General features: G+C 43.6%; 4 protein-coding genes across 4 annotated transcripts in view; all 4 read right to left on the bottom strand.

The window, feature by feature from the left end:
- Positions 1-61: 61 nt before the first annotated feature.
- On the bottom strand, positions 62-4,056 carry LOC104392580 (serine protease inhibitor Kazal-type 6-like). Its single transcript, XM_010001994.1, has 4 exons — positions 3,999-4,056; positions 1,821-1,846; positions 885-997; positions 62-107 (listed from the first exon to the last, which is right to left on the bottom strand). Exons 1-4 carry the CDS (start codon positions 4,054-4,056, stop codon positions 62-64), a joined length of 243 nt encoding a protein of 80 aa, XP_010000296.1.
- A 3,409-nt stretch (positions 4,057-7,465) lies between these two features.
- On the bottom strand, positions 7,466-11,575 carry LOC104392685 (ovomucoid-like). The gene is made up of 8 exons (XM_010002114.1): positions 11,518-11,575; positions 10,997-11,019; positions 10,302-10,435; positions 10,004-10,052; positions 8,980-9,107; positions 8,803-8,848; positions 8,003-8,133; positions 7,466-7,511 (listed from the first exon to the last, which is right to left on the bottom strand). The coding sequence occupies exons 1-8, from the start codon at positions 11,573-11,575 to the stop codon at positions 7,466-7,468; spliced, it is 615 nt and encodes a 204-aa protein (XP_010000416.1).
- Positions 11,576-17,620: 6,045 nt separating this feature from the next.
- LOC104392684 (ovomucoid-like) lies at positions 17,621-19,612 on the bottom strand. The gene is made up of 4 exons (XM_010002113.1): positions 19,558-19,612; positions 18,689-18,705; positions 18,143-18,258; positions 17,621-17,666 (listed from the first exon to the last, which is right to left on the bottom strand). Exons 1-4 carry the CDS (start codon positions 19,610-19,612, stop codon positions 17,621-17,623), a joined length of 234 nt encoding a protein of 77 aa, XP_010000415.1.
- Positions 19,613-21,223: 1,611 nt separating this feature from the next.
- LOC104392579 (ovomucoid-like) overlaps positions 21,224-23,507 on the bottom strand; it is a 5,419-nt gene continuing 3,135 nt past the window's right edge. Inside the window, exons 6-8 of the mRNA XM_010001993.1 lie at positions 22,993-23,053; positions 21,862-21,971; positions 21,224-21,403 (exon numbers count right to left, since the gene is read on the bottom strand). Coding sequence (XP_010000295.1) covers positions 21,358-21,403; positions 21,862-21,971; positions 22,993-23,053 — 217 coding nt within the window. The 3' untranslated portion in view covers positions 21,224-21,357. The remainder of the gene's footprint in view (positions 21,404-21,861; positions 21,972-22,992; positions 23,054-23,507) is intronic.

Here is a 23,507-nt window from a genome sequence, read left to right as displayed (position 1 = left end):
TGCTCCCGTGACTGTGCACTGACAGGGGATCAGCTGTTCCTGCTGGGTGACAGGTGAGGACTCAGCATTTCCCCATGTGCTTCAGTCTGATTTTGCCTCCACTTTTCCTGTAAAAGAAGCAAGACACAGTTAGAGAAAAAAGTGTAGGACAGACAGTCCCCCTTGACAGCGTGGGACAAGAAACTCATCCCTCTGAACAAGACCATTTGCATGACCCATGTTAGTGTACCCTGGTGCCTCCCAGGGAAAAGCAAGAAATCTTCTCCTCTCCTTGCTCTCCTCCAGTTTCCCCTAGGATATGGCAGCCTTGACTGGGCACCAGTTGTTAAGGACTGCTAGTGAAAAAAATGATGTTTTGCAAGCACATGCAGTCGAGGGGTGCTGGCTTCTATTGCATCTGCTTTAAAAGGTGACAGAGCTCAGGAAAAGGAGAAGCTCAGGTTCTTCCTCTGAGATTTTGTGGCTTGCTCCACAAAGTCCATTCAGACTTTTCAGGAATAATTTGGCATGGCTCAGCTCCCACATTCCTCCAGAAACTTCTCAGTACCCAGAAGTGTGGGCAGTGAGAGTTGCAGCCTGTAACTTATAGTGGGAAATGTGCATCAATTTAGAGCATGCAGAAGGTACAGGCAAGATGCAACTGCTTCTCAGGCCCCGTGCTGCCTCTCAGCATGGCAACCAGCAGCATGCAAAGCCTGGAAATGAATTAAAATTAACTTGCATCCACACAGCTCCCTTCCAAGGAGGAAAGTTTCCACTTGGCACAATTCAGAGAATGGTCCTTACAAGGTCCATGCAGGGTCTCCCCGTGACAAAGGACATCATGACATACATGAAAATGGAGCCAGCTCTCTGTTAATTCCATCCCCTCTGCTCCCACTTACAGCACAGCCTTGCAGAAGGCACACTTGTTTCCGTACGTGACGCCGTCTGTGCCACAGTGAGGGTTGGACTCCCTCGTGCAGAACACACTTCTGTTTACAAATTCTTTACAGATCTACAAAAGGAACAATAACAAACAAACAAAACACTTTAGGATTCCCACACTCTTCCTTTCACTTTCCAAATTGGATACAAGGTCACTAATATAATGCTTTTTCTGACCAGCACACTAAAGCAGCAGTGGTGACACTGCCTATTTGGTGAAAGAAAAAGCCCTGTCAGAAGTGAGTAGAATCAACATTTCAGGGGAATTTTTGCTCTGTGTTTGAGGAGGAAAATTTTAGTCACCTGGGAGAAGCCTTGATCTCCCAAAATTATGAGCAGATTAGCCTAGGCATGTAGAAGAAGAGTCAGCACTGATGCTCTTTGGCATCAAGTTAGCTCACTGCTGCATGGCATCATGCATCTTGCAAAACTGTGTGCTCATGTTGGTGCTTGCTGAGCTCTCTGCCTTCCCACAGGAGGGATAAGCAAACCATAGTCTATGGGGAATTAACAATGGTATTCAGTAAATATACATGTATTTTTGCTCTGGACTAGTCCCAGTGATGGATCTTGTTTGAAGAGATAAAACACTCTCGATAGTCCACTTGTTTCATGAGACAACTGAACAGTGGAGCAAAGAAGACAAAAGTGGTGCTATGTATAAACACAACCCTATGCAAGCACCTTATACATAATAATGGAAAGCATTTGCATTTTGCTGGTCTGCTTGCACATACACATATATAACAACCCTTGTACAACAATGAACTCCCCAAAACTTTGGGACTGTGCCCAGCAGACATTAAAAGCAGTTTACCACACATCAAGATCTCGGTTACAAAATCATTCCTGTAGAAAATGCATATTCAGTAAGCAGAAACAGCTGCACTAACCTCTTCAATGTCTTGTCCTGCTACATCTGGGGAAAAAAAAAAAAAAAAAAAAAAAAAAAAAAAAAAAAAAAAAAAAAAAAAAAAAAAAAAGTTATTTTCATTATTTTCTGACAAAGGCTGAACTAAAGCCACAAACCCTTTACGCAAACCATGGTGAAACATACACCAGGTTTTTCCTACTCTGTCATCCTGTGCAGAGGAGGAAGGGGCAGGAAATACATTATCTGAATTGCTTTTCAGTATTTTGCTTTTTCTGAAAAATGTTACTAAAATACCATGTAATCAGTCATTCAGCTGCTAACTGCACCTCAGACACATAACCCAATCTCCTGGAAGGCAGCCACTCCCGGGAAACAAGCTGCTGTACCAGAGCTGGAGCCACGCTCAACACAGATTTTAAAGCTATATTGACTTTTAAGGCTCTTTTAGGCTCCTGTACCTCTGAGCTAGGAAAATGGCTGGTTGTGCTAACAAGGGCCTACCATGGAGAAGGAGGCCCTGTGGTCAATTATACAGCCATCCTCAGCATGGCCCAGACCAGAGACTCTTCCACAACAGTTTCAGCCCAGGCAGGATATGAAAAGACAGCTCGGGGTGATCCAGAGCAGAACAGGCAGTGCCGGTGTGTAAGAGAGCAAAAATATCTGCTGTAACCACAGGCTCTGGGCTTGCAGGCAATCAGTCCATCCTCTTTGTATTTCTTCACTGCAAAGACTGCAGTCAGCCCCATAGGCTGAGTCAGAGCTGCGGGACAGGGTGACCCTGCCATGTCTCTAAAGGGGAGTTGGACACTCAAGGGTGGATTGAATGCAGAGTTGCAGAATCGGGGTCACAACACCGTGGGACAAATAGCTGGCACCTCGCACAGCAGCTGGGCAGCAGAGGGTCAGATAAGCGGCTGTACCTGTTGGGTTTGTGGGGCCCCTGCCAACAGAGATGCTGCTCAGGTGGCTCTGAGCAGGAGGGAGCCTGGGGCAGGAGTGGGAGGACCTTGGCCTACGCTTCGGCCTCCACGAATTGGAAATCCCACCACACCCTCAGTCAGCCAGAACATCATCCATCAACCAACCTTCCACCTGCTAATTAAGCCCTTTGCTGTTTTATCCTGGTCACCCATGTATTTATCATGTCCTCAGGTTAGGCTGGGCTGCCTTAGTTGTAAAGTTATTGTTATGGTTATCTGCATATTATTTACAAAATTAGATACCTTTTATAAATATTACATGTGGCTACACAAGACTTTGATGATGTCTCTTGACATCTGTTTATTTTACAGGAGATCACAGAGTTTGCTGCTATTCTGCCTGGCCTTGGAAGGAAGCTTCAGCACTCTGACAGAACCCAGTCCCAATTAAGACTCAGTTAGAGACGGATTAATATTTAATAATGAATAATGTGTACAAAGTAATTCACCTCTTTTCTCCATGCAGAGCTTGCCATTTTCTCAAGTGAATTCTTAATTCAAATTATTCACAGAAAAACAAGCATAAATAATTCTTGCTCTGCACATTCTTCAGTAACTGTTGCCACAAACCTTGCAGAGCTGGGTCAGCTGGACACAAACAACTGATAACATTTGACATGACCTATATGTTCAAAAATGATCATTCAGCTTCCCCAGATCATCAGAGAGATGTATAAATCTCCAGATAAATAAATGCTGGATCCTTTTAATTTGCCCTCTGTTCTGAATCCTTGAGGACATTTGAATTTAATTTTCAAGCTTTTCACTGCAACATAAACGAAAGCTGAAACTTTCATCTAATTACGTTTCCACATCTCCAAGGAAAACACCAAGACCAAGACGCTTAGGATCAAAACAAGAGCTGATGACCCTGAGGTGGAGAAAGTTCCTTCTCTAACTGGTTCAGCAAAACTCTCCAGTGAATATTTGTACCAAAAATTCATAATTACACTCTGCTTTGGTACATTTGCTAAAGGAGCCACTAAGAGTTTGCTCTCTCAGTCTCTCTGTGACACCTCCGCTGCTGCGGAGGCACACAAGGAGTGGAAATATGTCATACAAGTCAGCAAGTCCTGCAGATATTTTCTACTTGCTCAGCTTTATCTTCAAGCCTGTCATCCGGTGATCAAGACTCTCCAAAGTTTCCTGTTGCCAGGAAAGATTTGGGTTTGTTGATTAGGATTTTTTTCTAGGCTAAGGAAAAGATCACTTACCTGAGAAGAAAGAGAGCAGCAGCAAGCTGAAAAGAACCAAGGCACCTGTTGTCTTCATGCTGCAGGTAGTTCTTTAGTCCAAGCCCAGCAATGTGTGCAAGAGGTGTTGTCTCAGCACCGGAGCCCACGATGCACACCCAGACCTGCCCTTCTGTGTATTTATGAGCCCATCTGTAGCTGTCCTCATTCCTCACCTTAATTGTGAGAACTTCTCCAATTCTAAAGTCATTATTGGTCCTGGCTGTGTTTATGGTGCTTTAGGAATGTTGCCCTGTTCACATCAAACCTAGAAAGGGCTAATTACATGAGTGGTAGACTCAGGTTTGTAATATCTTCTTTTTCTTTTCCTTTTTTTTTTTTTTCTAAACGGTCACAGGATTCTCACAAGGGTGACTTTTCAAAGCAGTGATTCATCGGGAAGCTGGTAATTTTCATTCTCTGGTCCCTCACTGAATGCCAGCTCTGAGGCTTTGACTGTGGCGTGATGACACTCACTAGACATTACGAAACAAATCACAGCATGAGAATGTGTTGTGTGTGAAATGAATTATATGTTGTTCCCTGGCTATTTTTGAGGATGGTTCTAAATTTGTGGGGTTGGGGTGGAGAAGTGCTCTGATGTGACGTGCTCTTGTAGCTGTGTGCACAGTCCCAGATAGGACTGCTGACTGTCCTCCCTGAACTATTTAAACTCTAGCTGTCAATGTTTTCCAGTTTTTCACATTCACAAACATGTCAGGGCTCTGCTCACACTGCAAATGGCATTGAAGGGAATTTGATGGAGAACTGGAAGACTTGAGCTCTGTCATCAGCAGGGTTTGTGCAATGACTTGTGTTCAGCTGCACTATTTGCAAAATATCCATTGAGATAAGAAAAAGCTAAAAATTTTAGTATGCTTTCCTAAGGAGACAAGGCTTAGGAGAGCAATGTGTATAGCTATCTGTTTATTAGTTCCCCCAGTAAATTTTGAATCTGTATCTAGTTCCAACCAAATTTGACAGAGAAGTGAAAAAAAATAAATTAAAAATCAAAATTTTAATACATTTTTCTTTTTAGCAACAAAGATGCTACTAACATCCCCAGCCAGCAAGGGAGAGAGTTTCTGTTATGAGAGCAATGTTATGAATACCCTACATCTGGGGAAGCATTTGAGTTTGCAGCTTGCTAGACGTACTAAAATCCACACAGCAGAGAAACCGTGACTGACAGGTGACTTGTCAGAAGCCTGATAGGGGTGAACTCCTGACACAGCCTCTCATATAATTCAGTTATCAAGTCAGTCAGCCACAGTGCCCTTCAAAATCACACTTGGCTCTGCTGCTCCTGCACTACTTGTTTGCCTTTTCTAGTTTCATACGTCACTGCTCATGACAACAGCTTTAATGGCTCAGCCTTTTATCTACCCAAATGTTTCAGTTCCTGCAACATCACTAACTGGCTACAGCCTTAGCAAATGTACTGCAGGAACCAACCCCTTCTGGGCTGAGGAGAGGAAGAGACTAAATTACCAACCTGGTCATTATCATTATTACCTGTTTCCACTTCTTTATAACATCTAAAACAGGCCACTTGCTAGCACAGGTGAGGGAATTCTTCTGTCCCTCTGACTTCTATGAAATCAGGGCTAAAAGAAAGACACTTGGACCTTATTTTCAGTCTAGGGGGTAGATGGGCAGAGTTTTGCCAAGTACTTACCAGTGCTGGGCCAGTCTTCAGTCCTGTGTGATACAAACCTTTCAATCTTCTAAAGAGCTCTTGCTTGGAGGCTCATGAGGCATCTAGGATACAACCATAAACCCAGTACTTGCCATTTTCTCTCCCTTTCTCTGTAGGTGAGCAGCTCTTCTTTGGGCTTTTCCAAAGCCTTCTGAGCTCCTAATCAAGTACCTGGCTTTCACAGGCAGAAACTTCCACTGCAGTGGAGGCTCACCCTAGGATCTTGCTGTTGGAAACAATTTCCCACTTTGATCAAAACTTCAGTAGTCTGCAACCACTCTAAACTTCTTGGCCAAAAAGAAATTATAGCAGAGCTCTGTCCTGTGCTGACAGGTCTCTATTCACATCCACTAGCTACTTAGACTGTTCCTATTTCTCACACACACACAAACAAGTAAATAATGAGAACATTCAGACTCTCCAGTTGGTCTCTTCTTAAGAGCAGGCACAAAGGCATGATGAAATTTATATTGACAGCACTCACAGAAAAAACCCTGAAAAGAAGTTCCATCCCTCTTCCTAGGACAGACCATTGCTCTGTGCCAGTAGTAGGGGAAGGACAAGCCTCTTATCTCCTGGTGGGAAGCACCTACAAATTCCTGGTCAATAAATTACCTGCTTCAGGGAAAAAGACCCAAAGAAAAGGCTTGAAAGCCACAGATTTTGTCCTAAATATCAGTCTTGGCAGCAGCTACTCATGCTACATAACAAGAGAACGGGAGGTGAAGAAAGGAAGAGGAAGGGAGTATGTGAGCTGTGGCACTTGGGACTTTTTGCCTGTGCTGTTTGCATATTAACTCCTTGACTCACCCAAAAAGATGACACTCTTTAGGCTCCCACAAAGATACTATCTCCAAACCTTTTTTCCTAAGCACCTTGGAGCTACCAGCACATCTTCTGGCCCTTCTTTCCTGGCATTCAAAATTCCAAGACCATTTCCTGAAGGGTCCCCTCTCCTACATCTGCCTACCTTGCTCAAGTATTTTCAGATCTCTTCTCCATGAAGTTGAAAGCCTCATCTCAGTCTAATTTCTCCTCAGGTTCTCATTAGACTCATTACAGCCTTGCCTAGCTTGCTGCAATTTTCTGCTGATCAGCACAAGTCCCAGTGTACACACCCTTCAAGGAAGCAACAGTTCCTAATTTTCTTCCCTGTGAGATAGCCTCCTCCCTTTGCCATAAGCCTCATCTTATAATGCACTGCCAGACCTGCCCCTTGTCCAGGTGGGACCAGGTAGGGCTGATCATGGCCTTGTTTCTCTTTCACACCTTCCCAGATGCATTCCCCTGTGCCAGGGCCCCTAAAAGAAGCAGTTCCTCCAAGACTCGGTGCTGTTACAATGACAAATCCATTTGCATGGTATAAGACACCAAAATTAGGAAAGTGGTAGTATTTCATAGCTGGTTTCCCTTCTGATGGTTTGGTATGGAGTGACGTACTCTCATGAGGGCTTGGGCTGCTGAGTGATGGTTGTTATGCTTTGCTCTTTGTTGTGGTTTATTTCACAACTTCTCCTGCCTGACAGATAAGTACCTAAAAGCCTGAAGACCATCACCTCTGCCCTGAGAAAAAAAACAAACCCAGAAAGCCAACCCCAAAAACTAGTCCATGGCAAAGAGAGTGGCTGCATTTAATTTATTGATCAATCAAAGCAGAGACCAATGTGGAACAGGTGAGGGAGCAGGGAAGAGCATGTTTGATTCAGGATTTGTAAGGGAAAAGTCAGCATGCCAGGTACTGCTCCAGGGCTCAGCACTGGCCACGGTGTCTGAGGAACAGACTTCCACGGCTGCGGCTGTGGAGAAAGAGAGAAACCAAAATTATGGACATGGATCTCAGTTTTACAGTCTAAGTTTACCCAAATAAGCCAATGCTTCATGCTCTCCAAGTTATGAAATACTTCCCTTCATGTTTCACCTCTTTCCTGATTCCCCAGATTACTTGTTTTCTTACACGAAAGAGATTTGGGACAAACCCCATAATTTAATTCTGGACACTTCCTACTGTCACAGTATAAATCACTCTGACAGGGAGGGAGTCAGTAATGCTATGAGCTTGCAAATGGGGATCTGGATTTAAATGCAAGGGAAGGAAAAGACTCACTCAGGCTTAAGATTTCCAGTGCCTAGAGGGTGACAGGAATGAGTGTCAGGAGAGGAACGTGGAGCAGGGGTGGGCTTACAAAGAGGCTAACATGAGCTCTGGGGGCTTCCAATCAGCTGACACCAGTGTGTGTGTGTTCCAGCTCCTCGGGTTTCCCAGCTGTGTGGTGGGCTCCATACTTACGAAACTGCGTTGCAAAACTGGCACTTGTTTCCATAAGTTCTGCCGTCAGAGCCACAGAACGGGTCGAATTCGGAGGTGCAGACGAGGTTGCTGAGACCCTTCTGTTGGGTGTCACCACAGTCAACCTGCTCCTAATAGTGGAACAACAACAGGTTTTAAAGCTTTTGTTCCCCATGTTTTCCTACAAGAGTGCTTTTTGTTTATTTAATGTTTATGATATGGCAAAGCATAAAAGCATTTTTCAGGGCAGAGCTCTGTTGTTCTAGTGACTGCAAACTCAAGAGCAGAAAAAATGCTTGTCTGGAGCAGCCTGAAGCAGGGAGAAAAATCTAATACTACTACAAATAGTGAAATGACCACACTGGTATTTCCAGGCTGAGCCTCCAACTGGCTGCTCTTCTCTTGTTCCTCAGGCTGGCAGAGGCATGCATACAGAAAGTGGATGGTTGCAAGCCACACTGTAGCTCCCACTCAAGGTGTCACCACCATGAATAGCCCTGGCTGTATATGAGCCCCTGCTCTCCTGCAGAAGGGATGAGGCAGCATCTCTTGCGCAGCCCCTTTCCCAGTAAATGAAGGTCTCAGCACTTGCTGACTGCCATCATCTCAGGTCAGAGAGAGGACTGCATATCTGAGTCACAGATTTGGTTCAATACCCTTTGACCCAGGCATACCTCAAATCATATTTCAAAGCCAAATACACCAGGATGCTGCAGACCTTTCTATTACTTAGTTCAGTCAATTTGTGTTGCAAAAATGTACTGCAGCAGCAGCTGAGAGTGCAGATTCCTGTGCTTTACCTGGAAGCATTCTCCATAGCTGCGCAGGTTGACCTCCAGACCGTTCCTTTGGGAAGAAAGCGGAGAATGAATGAGCACAGCAGCTTCAGGAGTCAAAGTACCTCGTTGCACTCCAAATACCAACACAAGCACCCACTGCTTCAGCAACCCCTCCCATAACCCAGCTCCTTCACTTACGCCACAGCAGTGCAGAAGTTGCACTTGTTTCTGTAGGTGATGCCGTCGGTGCCGCAGATGGGGCTGTACTCCATGGTGCAGGGAACCACTTGACCACTGCTTGGTTTCAGGAAGCCAGTACAGTCAACCTGAAACAGTGACAGAACAACTCTTTAACCTCTGCTCCCCTTTGCATCAGTCCTGTGTCATGGAGCACAGTGCAGAGACATCTCCTCTCCCCAGAGCTGCAAGGACAGAGCAGCTTCCAGACCCAGCGTGGTGGAAAAAGCACAGTTTAAATCCTGCACATGGGTACAGCACCATCTTGGAGCATCTGTTTTTTCCTGTCCTGAAGTGAGCTTCTTCCTTACTATCTTGGGAATTTTAACCATAAATGACACCATGAGGATCTTTGCCCAAAATGCCCCGTGCAGCAGCAACTTTAGCTGCAAAATGCCAGTGCTTCTTGAAAATGGAGTTTATGCTCACCTCAGTGTTTCTGCAGTTACTCCGAGTGAGCTGAAATGGAACTTACTATGTTATGTTAAATTGCACAGCCAGAGTGTTCTTTACTTTCTCTCTCTAAACTAAAAATAGAGATACTTATCCACTTCATGGTAGCTCCCTGTCTGGATAAACAAACTTTATGATAAACGTTTTGATAGAATTGTTTTATCTGTTACAAAATTACAGTTTACTCAATAGCCAAACTTCCTCTGGGAATTTCTTAGCTTCAATAAAGCCTCTAAAAAGTCTAAAGAGAAGTGCTTTGATAATGCTGAAGCAGTATTGGAACAAAAAATATCCTGTCTTAAGTCTGGTGTTATACACAAGGTAAGATTTTAAAGCTCACTGATTCTAACTGTTGAAACAAAATTTTAAAAGAATAATTCTTGTGAATCTGAAATATTTCATTTTCATTCTGACAGATTAAATCTGTGTGTGTTCAATACAGAAGTGATGCTAGGTGAGGTTTCTGTCTAGCTCTCTGCCATCTTTTCAGCCAGCGCCGCTCAGCGCGGCAGGAGAGGATCTCAGGCCATACCTTGACACATCTGCCATCGTGCTTCTTGTCAATGTTGCGGTTGCGAGTGCTAGGAGAGAGAAGGAAAAGAAGGATTAATCTGTTGATACCATGTAGTCATCTCACTCATTAAGTCTCTCCACTTGGAAAGCCCCAGTAATTAATTAGATTCAGGAGATTTGACACGGAAAACAAAGGACATTAGGGAAGACAGAAACTCATGAAAAATCTAGTCCACCCCACGATTAGTCACAATCCCAAAGGCTTTTCTGTGCTGCTTGAACTGGCATTGTAGGTAACCAGGAGACCTTATACTCACAAGATTTCCCTGCAGAGGGTGCACTCGTTGGGGTAGGTCTTGCCATCAGTTCCACAGACGGGGCTGTAGTCGCGGGGACAGGCGACCTGCAGCTGTGGGGTTTTCCCGGATGTCAGGAACATGCCACAGGAGGCCTGTGGGAAAGGACTTGTGATGTTTCCAAGTGGACAGAAGAGCATGCTTGTGTTAATCCTGGTTTCATTGCCTTGGGAGACTACTGCTGGTCATTTTTTGTTCTCTATTTTTCTTCCATGGCAAAGGAGAGAGGGAATAAAATATGCCATGTTTCCTACAGCAATCAAAAGCACCTTTTTGCCATCAGGACTTTCAGTACCTTTAGCAAGAATTGTGGGCAAAAATTATCATTCCTTGGGGAATCAGGACAGGGAAGATACTTAGGCAGTTATTCAATAGTTGTATAGATTTTCTCCTGGCCCTCTGTGCTGTGCTGACTCTCATTCTACATTCGCTGTCTTTTTTATCATCAACATGGTAAGTTATCATCCTTCTCTGACATGGGTATTTTCTTATTTTGGGAAAAGGAGGTGGTAGAATACTTAGTGGCATTTTTCCTTCTTCCTTTCTTGCTCTCTCTGCTTTTTTTCCTCCCTCGAGCCTTCCCTGGGATAGTGTGAGTATGAATTATTCATCTCGACTTAGAAATCCAGTCTAAATGACAAAGATCTACTACTCACCCGTCTCTGAGCAACAGCAATATCTACAAAAAAAACACAGATTATAAAATTTAAAAAAAAAAAAGTACAACATCCTTGAATAAAACTCCTTTGGAATCACAATTTCCTAACAGAATGACTAAATACACTTTCTCATTACTGACAAGTGATAGTTTTCCCCAATTTTTAATCTACTCCAAGTAAGCAAGTAGTTATATGCTAAGATTAAAGAAACCAATGATTTGTGAAACCAGAAATTTTGACTCACTAAAGAAGAAATAGGACATAAACTTTTCTCATTTTGCAGAACTATTATCCTCACCAGGGCTCATAAGTTTAAATCAGACAAATGCATCCTACCAATCTATAACATTTATCTGCACAAGGATAAAGCTCATTAAAAGGGAGCTCAAGTATTCCTAAATCATCACATATCCAAAAGGCTGAACTATATGAAGTTATATAGTTGCTATATAATATATAAAGGCAAAGGTTCAGAAGGACAAGAGGTAATAGCACAGACTGTAATGAAAGCAACTTACCAGCAAGGCAGCTGAGAAGCATAAGCCCAAGAAGGGCAAAGCTTCCTGTGGTCTTCATAGTGGAGATGATTGTAGAGCCTGTTGCTTGCAAAGCTGCTGCTGGGGAGGTTGGTAGATGGTTCTCAGCCTTCTCTCTCTGCTCTATATATATACATCTCTCCGACCACGTGAAGTCATGTCATGAAGTAATTATTTGCTCTGTAAACTAGGAAAACTGTATTGATTATTGAGCTGAGCCAAAATACTTGTTTGTTGGAGAGATGTCCAGAAGAACTAAAGAAATATTTGAGCTACACCCAGCTTGTTAACAAAGGAGCCCTGCTGTACAATGAGCGATTTGTACTTTCCAAACAAGAGCACTGTCTCAACAGTAGACATTGTGAAATTATGTATGGAAGTTGGTAAAGGGAAAAAAAAAGCCCAAACCATTTATTGAAAGCTTTGGAACTTGTGCACTCCATATTACATACTCTGGATGGTATTGGGGCTCCAGGTGACATGCATGGTACACCAGAGTGAGGGAACAACAGCATGGGAGACTTCAAGCTTTTACAGACAAAAATCTAGGGTTTGGCAGGCATCAGTGTACCTTAAAGATGCTCAGATCTCAATGAATCTCTCCACACTCTCTCCTGTAGTTTCTTCGTGCACCGGATCTCTCACTGACAGGAGAGAAACAGTTATCACAACAGGAAAGCATTACCATGAAGATGATCAGAGGGCTAGAGCACCTCTCCTAGGAAGACAGGCTGAGAGAGTTGGGGTTTTTCAGCCTGGAGAAGAGAAGGCTCTGGGGTCATCTTAGAAGTACCTGAAAAGCCTACATGAAAGCAGGGGAGGGACTTTTTACAAGGGTCTGTAGTAATAGGATGAGGGGGAAAGATTTAAGCTGAAACAGGGTAGACTTAGATTAAATATTAAGAAGAAATTGTTCACTATGAGGGTGGTAAGACACTGGAACATGTTACTCATGGAAGCCTTGGGTGCCCCATTCCTGGAAACGTTCAAGGCCAGGTTGGATAGGCCTTGGAGCAATCTGGTCTAGTGGAAGGTGTCCCTGACCATGGCAAGAGGGTTTGGAACTAGATCATTTTAAGGTTCCTTCCAACCCAAACCATTCTGTGATTCTATGATTCAGAAGTTTATAAGACATTTCTATGTAAGAGCAAGAGTTATTCATCTATCAGCAACTGGCATAAATCTGATTAAGAAATTATGAGGATGAGTAGCCTTGAATCTGGACTGGGATAATGTTTCTTCTTACTGGCAAGCAAGTTGTGTTCTGTGCAGGTGAAATGGGTTTCATAATACCAAAGACATTCAAAAAAGTTTGCAGCAGCTGCAAACGGAAGTCTCCTCTTTTACCCCCTCTATTATATGGCATTAAATTTAGAGTGTCAGCTGAAAGTCATGTTTTAGGGAACATAAGCGAAAAATAATTTGCTAGGATCTGTTAAGTGGTTCAACTCTATCGCAAATGGAAAAACAAATAAGGAATATTGCATAAAAATAATACATTTTTGATTTAAGGTAGTCACGGAAGAAAGTGAGGGACAGAACTTGTTTCTGCTTTAGAAGAACCTTGATTCATACATGTGGCTTAAAGGCAGCAGGAGTTTTAAATAGAAAATCATAATTGTTTTCCTTATTATCCTGGGAGATGTTCAAGCCTTGGCATGGGCAGATAAATCATAAAAATGTAGCTGAAAGTGTAAGGGTAGTCACAGAATAGAGCCTGCAGGATTTGGCCTGTTCGTATCAATGAAATCATTTGCCTGAAAAATAAATGAGTAATGCTGTTTGGATCTCATTCACAAATACCAGACATTGAAGGGTTCCTTTGAAAGCTGTTTCTGTTGCGTTCTTAGCATCCTGAGTGACTTACCTTTCATATTCCTTAAACTGATTGTGAGCTTGTTTGGAAGGGAAGTCACAGAAGCATTAATATTGATTATTCTCCGGGGGAAGGAATGCCAAAGATTGAAAACAAGGTTTCTTCAGAGCTTGCACCAGCTGCTGGTGGACATGGCACTTACTGACTCTTTCATGGTTCATGAGGCTACAGGAATGTGGTCTGTCTCCTCTTCAGCCCTGCAATCCAATCTTCTCTGTATCCACCTCCAGATCTGAGGTCCCCAGTTACCACAAACTGCTGCTTCTCCAGCTGCCTCTCCTGCCAGGCTGAAAGCACCCAGGCCGCTCAGGAGCTGTTGTGCATGGCAGGGTGTCTGCTTGGGAGAGGCATCACTTTCATGTTTGGCCAACACTTGCCCTTTAATTAAGCAGATCCGCTGGTGAGATCCTCCTCTGATCCACATGCTGCTTCTGAGGGCCTGGGTAGCCAGCCAGGGCTGCTCCAAAAGCAGCTCTTTTCCTCCTCCGTTTCCATCCCTGCCACTTCACAGGGCAGCAAAGAGAAAAAGAGAAGCTAGGAAAGAGTCTTGCTGCAGGGTCTTTAATAAAGGGTGGGAGATAATTAGTAGCAGTCAGGGCAGGGCAGTGAGAGCTGCTGGGTGAGGTGTGACCTGGGGTTGCACGAGGAGCTCCGTTAATGAGAACCAGAGGGAATAGGGCAGAAGTAATTGCAGGGCAGCAGATGGTTGAAAACAGGCATTAGGAGCAATCAAAAACAACTGTCTCCATGGATTTGGAAGAGTGAGCTGTGGGAAATGCCATACACTTGTTGCAAATGGGAAAGGTAAAGTGATTCACCTGTCAAAACCCCTCTCTGATATTCAAGAGTCTCATCATGGTGCACTCAGTGAAGTGACTTTGGGCATGGGATTATTTTAATGTTTCTACAGATTTGAGAGCCATAGAAAAATTAAAATAAAACTCTTCCTGCTATAAGTTCTTAGAGGGCAAACACTCAAAAAGATTAAGGCCACATAAATAGTGTAAACACTGGTTGTCATGTGATGGATCCTCTTCTATTAAGGTAAATTTCCATAACTCTGGAAATTCTACTCAGTTTCTATTTCAGCACTTTCTTCCCAGTGCAGTGACACTTTCCTGGGAATCTTTTTCTCTGGCCTTGAGACTCCCTATTTCAAGCAAGCTTGTGGTCTACCATGACAAAAAAAGCCTTCATTTATCTTTCCTGCTTTACTTTAAAACATGTCACAGGCTTCACCTGGCTACAAACAGAAATAATACCTCTTAAATTTTTGGACCCCCCCCAGGTGGATGTGTGCATGCAAGACCAGATGCTGTTATTCCAGCAGTGGCATCACTGCCCTTGCTCCCATATCCTGCTGTCACACCCCCCACTGTAATCAAGAAGAAAATGTCACCATGGTTTATGCTACTACAGAGACAAATGCAATGTGCATTTCTTTCCCATTGACCAGCCATGTGTCACATTGCAAGAGCTCCCAAAATAGGTTGCTGTTCCCAGACCTCTGCACATGGGGGCAGAACTGGATCTTCTATGAGAACGTGGATTCAATGCACAGCAAGCAAAGCCCCTTCTCTAAGCCGCATTCATCTAATATTTCTCCTTGTAGTTCAGCTATCTGATTGCTGCCTGCATATCTCCAGTCCTTTATGCATAGATGATATCACAGGCAAGAGTGTCTGAAATAATTTGACTGTCTGGGAGCTGCATACTAACAGCAAAAGGATGAGGATCTGGCCCCTCAGCTCCAAATCCCTCGGTGAATCTCAGCTCTGCCTTGCTGCAGCAGCTCTGACACAGCCAGCCCCCAAAAACAACATCTCCAAATAATTTTCTTTTAAAATATCATTTTATTTTTCTCCTCATCAGTGGTAACAAAACGTTTATCCTGAATGAAACCTCAGAGAGAAGCTGCATTAGCAGAAAGGTCTCAATTGGCCTGAGGTACATTTTGGGCAGTGCCAAGTAGAACAATACACCAAAACAGAAGCATTGATATAAAATAGAGCAGAACAAAAGAACTACATGCGATGTGTTAATCAGATTTGGGGGTAATTGAATGGCATTTCCTAAATTCACAAACATCAGATAACAACATAAAGTGCCAAGGTGCTGCTTAACAAATTGTATCATAAAATACCTCAGGGGGCAGACATCATTTTCTGCCTTGAAATTCCTGGAGGGAGAGTTAGAGTAATAATGGAGAGAGGATTTTTTGTTGTTGTGGAAGAATTTTATTGAGCAGCAACAACAACAAATTATTTCCAACTAAGTCCACATAAAAGCATGTGGCCTTTATTTCCATCCTAAGAAGTTGCCCCCTTGGGGTAGGGGGATGGGGGTGCCACTGGGGTCCTGCTCTGCCCTCAGTTCCTCCTGAGTAATACTGCATAAGTCTGCACTGGGGTGGAGGATTCTGAACTGACAGTTCCCCCTCAATTGCCTAGTGGATCTTCCAGTTTAGTGGACAATGCTCCTGGAAGATGAACTGAGGACCACTTGAGCGAGATGAGGAGATCTTTTTGTCTCCAGGCTTGGCTCTGTTTGGCTGCTGGGGGCCATCCTCCTCCCCTCTGCCTCGCCAGGAAATAAGACAAGTGTTGGAGTTGGCTTGTACCTGGAGGGATTTAAAAAACCTGTAGATGTGGTGCTTAGGGACACAGGTTTATGGTGGACTTGGCAGTGCTGGGTTAATGGCTGAACCTGATGATCTTAAAGGTCTTTTCCAACCAAAATAATTCTATTCTCTTGCCTCCAATTCCCTTGCTCAGTGAAAGGGGACAAGGAGAGTGAAGCCCCTGAGCCACACACTCCAGCAGTACCTCCCAGAGCCTAAATTTGTCTTGGTCCTGGGAAATCACATCTGACACTGAAATAAGTTCTTGCACACATGCCTCCCTGTCACAGGAGGGACATTCCAGGCTTTGGAAGGGACTTAGCACTAACTGGTTGCAGAGAGTCATGTATTTTAGATATAAATTGTCTACCTTTGAAGGGCTGCTCTCTCCAGTCTCTGCAAAGTGTCACATTGTTGCTTAAGATCATTAACTATTTGACTCTGAGACTGCTGCCTGCACAGCATGCCACATTGCCAGCACTTCACTCTTAATGAATAATAAATTAACACTATGACTCTGAGCCCTTCCTTTCATCAGCCAAGATGTCCAGAGGCCGAAGAATCGCAAAGGATCCTCCACAAGCAACCAGTTGGTGTAATTACCTACAAGCAGCTAAGTGGTGGGTGAGGTGCAGAAACAGGCTGTGGCAAGGACTGCTAGCAGTCCTCCCAACACCAGGTCTGTTGTGACTGACTGCCCACTGGTTTTCTGCAACAACCCCCAGTGATGAATGTTGCAAAAACAAACGTGGGCAGCCAGGTATCTGCCTGCCCAGAGAAAACATCACATCATGTTGCTTTGGGAAGCAGAGTGGATTGGAAATAGGTTTCTTTCACCTAACGGTGGGTTTCCAGTCCTTCTTGCAAGGTGAAGAGTTGCAACTGGGAAACTTCCCTTCTTCACCACTTCTCTTGTGGGCATAAGAAATTTGGGCTAACCCTAGAAGCTAAACCTCAGCAGCCCGCAGTGCCAGCAACACCCTCTGCACCACTGTGGCTTTTGCAAAACAGCCACAAAACACCCCCTATGGAAGCAACCTCAGGCCTGTCTCAAATTATGTGTATGTTGAGGTTTTCTTGCAGCCTCTCCATGCTGCCAAAAACTCCATGGAGTAACACGGGTGAGGCAGCAGGTACTTGACAGCAGAGGTTAGGGGGGCAGGCAGCTCCTCTCACCCAAGCAGAGTGTTTGTGCAAGGTGCCCTTAGAGGAATAAATCGATGGGAGCATTGCACCAGGATGCATCTCCAGACCTTGTTTTCCTTTGGAGGCAGGTGCCCTAAAGATCTATGCATTGTTTTCATGGTTAGGGTTGGTTTATCTGTAGATCAGAACAATGTATTCCCTCTCCCTGTAATTTGCCCATTAATACTTGCACCCCAGAATTTTTGCAGTGACGTAACCATGCAACGTCTTAGGTAAAACATGAACAAGACATATCATTAAAACAAGACATAAATGCTGATGGCTTTTTTTATTAAGCAGAGGTTACAAGATGCATCAGGGGCTCTCAAGCTTCAGGACAAGGCTTTGGGGGAGCGTTTGTCATGGGGAGCATCACCAGGACAGACTGAAGGCTGAATGAGAAGTTAACACGCTGAAAGAGATCTCAGGCGAAGAGTCCGACGGCTTCTCCTGCAGAGAAAGAAAACAGTTCCTGAGAGGCAGAACATCTGGACTTCTACTGTGTGCCTGTCTGTCCCTCTGGTGAAGGATAGATCATAGAGGAACTTAACCAAAACAGAAAACTTCTGAACAGTGTTTCAGATGTTTCCTTTTATTACTGACATCCAAAGACAAGATAAAGGCTTGATTTAAAGGAAGAACAAATAGTCTGTAGGAAACAAATAGTCTGTAGAGCTTACTGGGCAGAAGAAAGTTCTCAGCAATTACATAACAGGGAAATAAAGAACTCTACTAATTATTACCTATTTATACCCGAAAGAAATTCCTGGCAAGTTATCCCAATAAAAAACTGACTCATGCTAGCAACAGAACAGGTAAACATACAAATAAAAAAATTCACTTCTACAACCAGTTTCCAAGAGTGATTAGTTTAACCTGAGTTAGTTCACCATTGAATTAGTGAAGAGAATTATTTTCATACGTACAGGAACGCGTTGCAGAACATGCATTTGTTGGAATATGTTACCCCATCGGAGCCACAGTGGGGGTTGTACTCCATGGTACACATGGGTCTGGGGACCAAGAAGCCACGGCAGTATTCCTGCAGGAAGATGCAATGTAGGTTCACAAAAAAATAGAAAGATGACATTAGGAGATGCACCCCCCTCTCCCCTGCCTCCACCCTGAGCACCAACCCCAGCAGTGGCCAGAAGCAGCTGCTGAGAAACAGCTGAGGGACAGGGCAGGGTGATACGTTGCTTCCAGTGATGTAGAGCCTGTGCAACCAGCATAAATGCTGCTGCAGTCACTTTGACAATAACTTGGACATGAACTGAGTACTGCACTACTGGTTGAAACCATCATCAGATATAATCAGTGATTTCACCCAAAACCTCTGCAGCAAGGATTGCTCAGGCAGCTGGAAGACTCAGGATTTTCAAATGTTCAATCACAATGTGATTAGTAAGGATTTCTGTGGAAAATGCTTTAAGGGAAGAAATGATGTAAACATAGAAAGATCTGTCCCTTACCTGCTGTGCAACAGTAGCTGGAAAAAAAAGAAAAAAGAAGGTTATATGATAAAAATGCAATTCATGGGTTTTGTTAGAGTTAAAAAAACTGTGAATGCATGCCCTGAATACACAACTTTCAATTCAATATTTGTTAGCAAATGACTTCTTGGACAACAAGAATTTCGGGTAAAATTTTGTGCCATTTTGTACCATTGCAACAGCAATTCTATAGTATGATTTTTATTTTTTTTTTAAGTGAGGGCTACAGTCAACATGGAGGAGGGTGTGCAAAACGAAAGTAGACAAATGGATTTTGCATGGTTCAAGTACAGAGCAGGACATATACTCAAAACTAAGCAAGTTATTGATGCAAACAGGGTCATAAAGGTGGCAAAGTACACAGAAGCAGTGCCTTGTATGCATTGCCACAATAGCTCTTAAATAAGAAGAGTATTCAGTGAGATGCAACTTTTATAAAACGTCTACAACTCTTCAGGCTCTCAAATTGCATCTCACTTCAGGATGACTACAAGAAATGTTTGCTTTCATTCAGTAAAATAATTTGTGTCTCTACAATATTTCAGAGGTGAAATACTGGATGTCTGAGTCTCTGGGTTGCACCACGTACATGTCACTTCTTTCATTATGCATAAACTAGCGCTGAGAGTGGAGCTGTTCCCACAGTTGTTCTTACCCACTCAGTTCTGTTGCTAAAATATTACCCCATAAGTGATAGTCTTTGATGTCAAGTCTTTTCAACACTATCTTTCTAGGAGTAAATAAGTCCTTGTAGAATGAAGCTCTTTCCAGTCAGAAGATGCTTTTGTGGTTTTAAAGACAGCCAGAGCTTATAGAAAGGCAGAGCAGGAGGCAGGAAAGCTACTCACCTGTGATGCAGCAAAGGGCTAGAGCAAAGAGCAGAAACACACCGGCTGCTCTCATGGTGGCTGAAGTGTCTGCGTGGAGCAAAGTCTGTGTTTTGCTCAAGAAACGTAGCTTTAATTCTGCCCTCAGGTGGCAACCATGCTTATATGTAGGTGCGTATGTTTGCATGTCTGTGCATGTTTGTGCACGTTCCCATTTGGCTTAGCCACCTTTTTTCCGAAGAAACAGGCTAAACTAGAAACTTAGATATGCTAGATACACTCTGCTTGTTGTCATTTCAAGTGAATTATGTGACAGATTCCTTCTGAAAGATCACAGAGAATTCCTGCAGGCTACAGGCAACCACAAAAACCTAAGCAGTGACCACTGTGTGGTTTTCTCTGTGGGCACCCATCAGTGCTTATTCACACCCAGTGCTTTTCCGTGGGAAAAATGTTGAATGAATGCCTTCCAGAGTGGAAAGTTTCTACTTTTATTTTCATGCTTCATCCCAGGAAACATTAAGTTATAGTGAAACCAGCAAAACAGCAAACTGGGAAGGCAAGCAAGAGGTTTTCCCAGATACTGAAGGGAGACCTTGGACCAGGCAAATGATGGAGCAACATTCATGGGCATATGCAAAGGATTTACAATTGTTATTTCCCCTAAAAGCCATTAGCATTGTGGGTTACATTTGTGGTAATGGAGTGATAGTCTGTTGATGACAGAATTATGTGAGACCCTAGCCTGGATCCCAGGAAAACTGAACCCAATCTGGAAATCACTGTTTCATCCATCTGCCCATCTCAGTAGAAATCCTTTGTTTTCCCACCAAAGAATCACCTCTTGGATGACCTCATTCCATCAAGGAAAACAAGCACTCTCCTCCCTTTGGCTCCCAGGAGAACTGCATATGGGTGATGCTAATTTTTAGAAGGGATATGCCCAATTTATTTATGTTTCTCTTGCGTGGATCAAACACCCACCAATTCAATACTCCAGCAGGGGACAAAAGCAAAATAAATTTAACGAGCAATACACCAATGACAGGTCACATTCTCAAAAAACAGAAGGATACTTTGTCCTTGGATTGTGAAACACTGGGCTGGCAAAGAGTATTTTGTTATTAAAGAGAGAGGACAAGTAGGCTGGAGTAAAAAGCATCCCTAGGAGGGCATTTATCTCAAAACACTTGTAGGTTGTTAAAGGATGAGTTCAAGATGAGGGAAACCTGTGATTGTCTTTTGGAAGACCCGGGAAACTGAGCAGGGCCCACTCAGGTATCTCAAAAACAGGGCCAGGGATCAGCTGTTGGTGTCCATACCACCAGTCTGAACTGGTTTTGCTGAAGATGCCTGCACAGGGAAAGCCCACTAGAAATACCTGGGGAGAGATCAGCTAGGGTCATAACTTCAGAGTAGTATTTCAGTGGTATTTGCAATCTCAAATGTCCAAAAGGGTCTGAACACTAATGTAGACTGACTGTCATTCACGTGCAAAGCCACACAGCTCTGAGGTTTATGCATCTGTGTTTAATTTTCTGCCTTTTATGATAGGAAGGGGAGCAAGATGTTGTTCCTGTTATATCCCAGAGCTATGTGCACATAACCTATTCATCGTGGCATCATCCTTCAACAAATCAGAGGAAAATGTTTCATGAGACAGCACATGAAACAAGAAAAAGAAATATTGCTGATTTAGTTTATTGAGAAAGAAAATCAGGAGTGAGCTGAGCTCCCCAGAGGGCGAGATGAACTGAGGTGAGATCTTTAGCTGGGATTTGCCAGTGGGGATCCTGTGGTGAATTCTCTCAGCACTGATACTCAGCAATTTCCAAAATGTCTTAAAGTGAGAGTCCCATTGCTGTCCCTGAAAGTGAGGAGAGGAAAAAATTGATTAGACAGAGTCCTGCTTGCTATAATCTGTCCTTTAATTGGCTCCTAGAGAAGACATCAGATAGGATCCTGCCCAGAGCAAAAGAACTTGCAGACTCATACTCCCATTAACTATTTGATCACTGAGAAATGAGTGAAATGATTTAACTCATTCTCTAGACTGAAATATTTTTGGAAACCATAATGAAACTTCAATTTTGCTTTAAAAATCCCTTCAGTTTAGTGGTCTTCAAACCATTCACACTAACAAAGCAGACTTAGCTCTTTGTATGCTCTAAGGAGAAAAAAAAAAAAAAGGAATGGTTGGCATGATGTCTGGTATTCTCTTCTGCTCCAAATGCCTAATTAACACTGGTCAGCAAATAAGAAAGTGGCAACTGTGCAAACTTGTGCCCATAGGATAACACAAATGTGGTCCATGTTTGTACATACACGACTGCATTGCAGAAGTTACACCTATTGTCATATGTTGTGCTGTCGGAGCCACAGAGGGGCATGTACTCAAGTGGGCAGACAGGTTTAGGGTAGTCACTGCAGTCAACCTGCAAAAAAACAAACAAAAACCAAATAACTAATGTGGAGGATACGAAGGAGTCAATAGCAGAAGGGCCTGAACCCCTAGCTACAGTGTCAGTGCTAACTATAACGATCTAACTAAAAGTAATTAAGTTCCTTGCACAATCTGATATAAACCGAGGTGTCAGTTTCTACTATGCCAGAAGAATTTAATAATATAAAAATAGATCATAATTTCCTGTTTCAAGAGATGCATATCATAAGCTGGCCACAGCATTTCTCAGCAGCAGCAGTTCCCTCAGTGAGCGTGCCGTGCTCATGATTGCACCACGTTCCCAATCTGGCCAGGAAATTAAATGGAAAAACACTGATGTCTGGAGAAGTGCATGTGCTGATGCCTGTATAAGGGTCCAGTGTCTCTCTTATAGTCTTAAAACAAAAAGATCAGCACTTAGCTAATCCTGTGAGAGTGGGATTCTGTTTCATTTTTCAATAGGAGCTACACCTGCTGAGAGGCACCGTAGTGCAAAAAATGCGTATGGGTCCAGAAAAAGGCTGAAGAATTTTATGAAGGAGAAATTCAGCAAGGCTTACTCACTAACAGAGACTGCACCCGACTGAGGTCCATTATCTCAAAACAGATAGAGGCTGGAAGAGTAGGAGGAATGCCATAGATACTCCACTCTTACTGTACAGTCCTTACCACAAGAGCAAGCTCTGCATCAAGCCATCATGGGCTTGATGGACCATTGGTCTGACTCCAAAAGCTATTCTCTGTTCTCACTCTCAGTTCTGCCCTGATGGATTATTTCTGCTACTACTCTTTTGCTGATCACTTCCTGTGCAGTCACCATCTTCCTTTTCTGACTTCAGGACAGATAATGCACATTACATGTGGAGAAAGCAAAATCTTCTCTGTGCTGACACACAGCAGCAGTTCCATTCCGGTGGGATGCTGTTGGTCTGGGGGCTGCTGCAGACACTGGTCATGCTACCCCTGACATCAGTGGGTCTGAGACCCCCTCCCTCATCCCACAGTTCACTTACTGCAACAATTTCCTTCTTACATTCACCATCGAACCTCTTGCCAACACTGGCCTCAGACTCTCTGGAAAGGGAAGAAACCCATGTTAGGGAGCTCTGGGAGCAACCTGCTCTGCTGAGCCCCACACCCCAGCAATGCTGACCAGCCCCAGATACAGTGCCCAGGCTACAGGAAACGTCCAGCTTAGTTTGTCTGCACGTAGCTCTAGATACCAGCTCAGGTGGTATCACAGCCTGCTGGAGTGCTCTTGTAGAGCATGATGTGAAGGACAAGGGAAGGTCCTGGATGCTAGAGTGGATGAGGAGCTAGGTTGTGGGACAATATAAATACACCTTGGGTTAGGTTAGCTGCTGTCCTCTGCAAGGCAGCATCTGCTACATAGACCCTTTTCACTTAGTTAAGAGAATCATTCTGTCCTATGTTAGATCCCCATCCAAACCTTTGATCTCTCTGTAGACCAAAGGCACAGTTTTCCTTCTAACCACAAAGGAAAACAGGATCTAATTACCAGGGAAAG

Source organism: Chaetura pelagica, unplaced genomic scaffold (assembly GCF_000747805.2).
Source record: "Chaetura pelagica isolate M959 unplaced genomic scaffold, ChaPel_1.0 scaffold356, whole genome shotgun sequence".
NCBI lineage: Eukaryota > Metazoa > Chordata > Aves > Apodiformes > Apodidae > Chaetura > Chaetura pelagica.
Note: the sequence above shows the minus strand (reverse complement) of the source record. Positions and strands in the feature narration are given on the sequence as shown.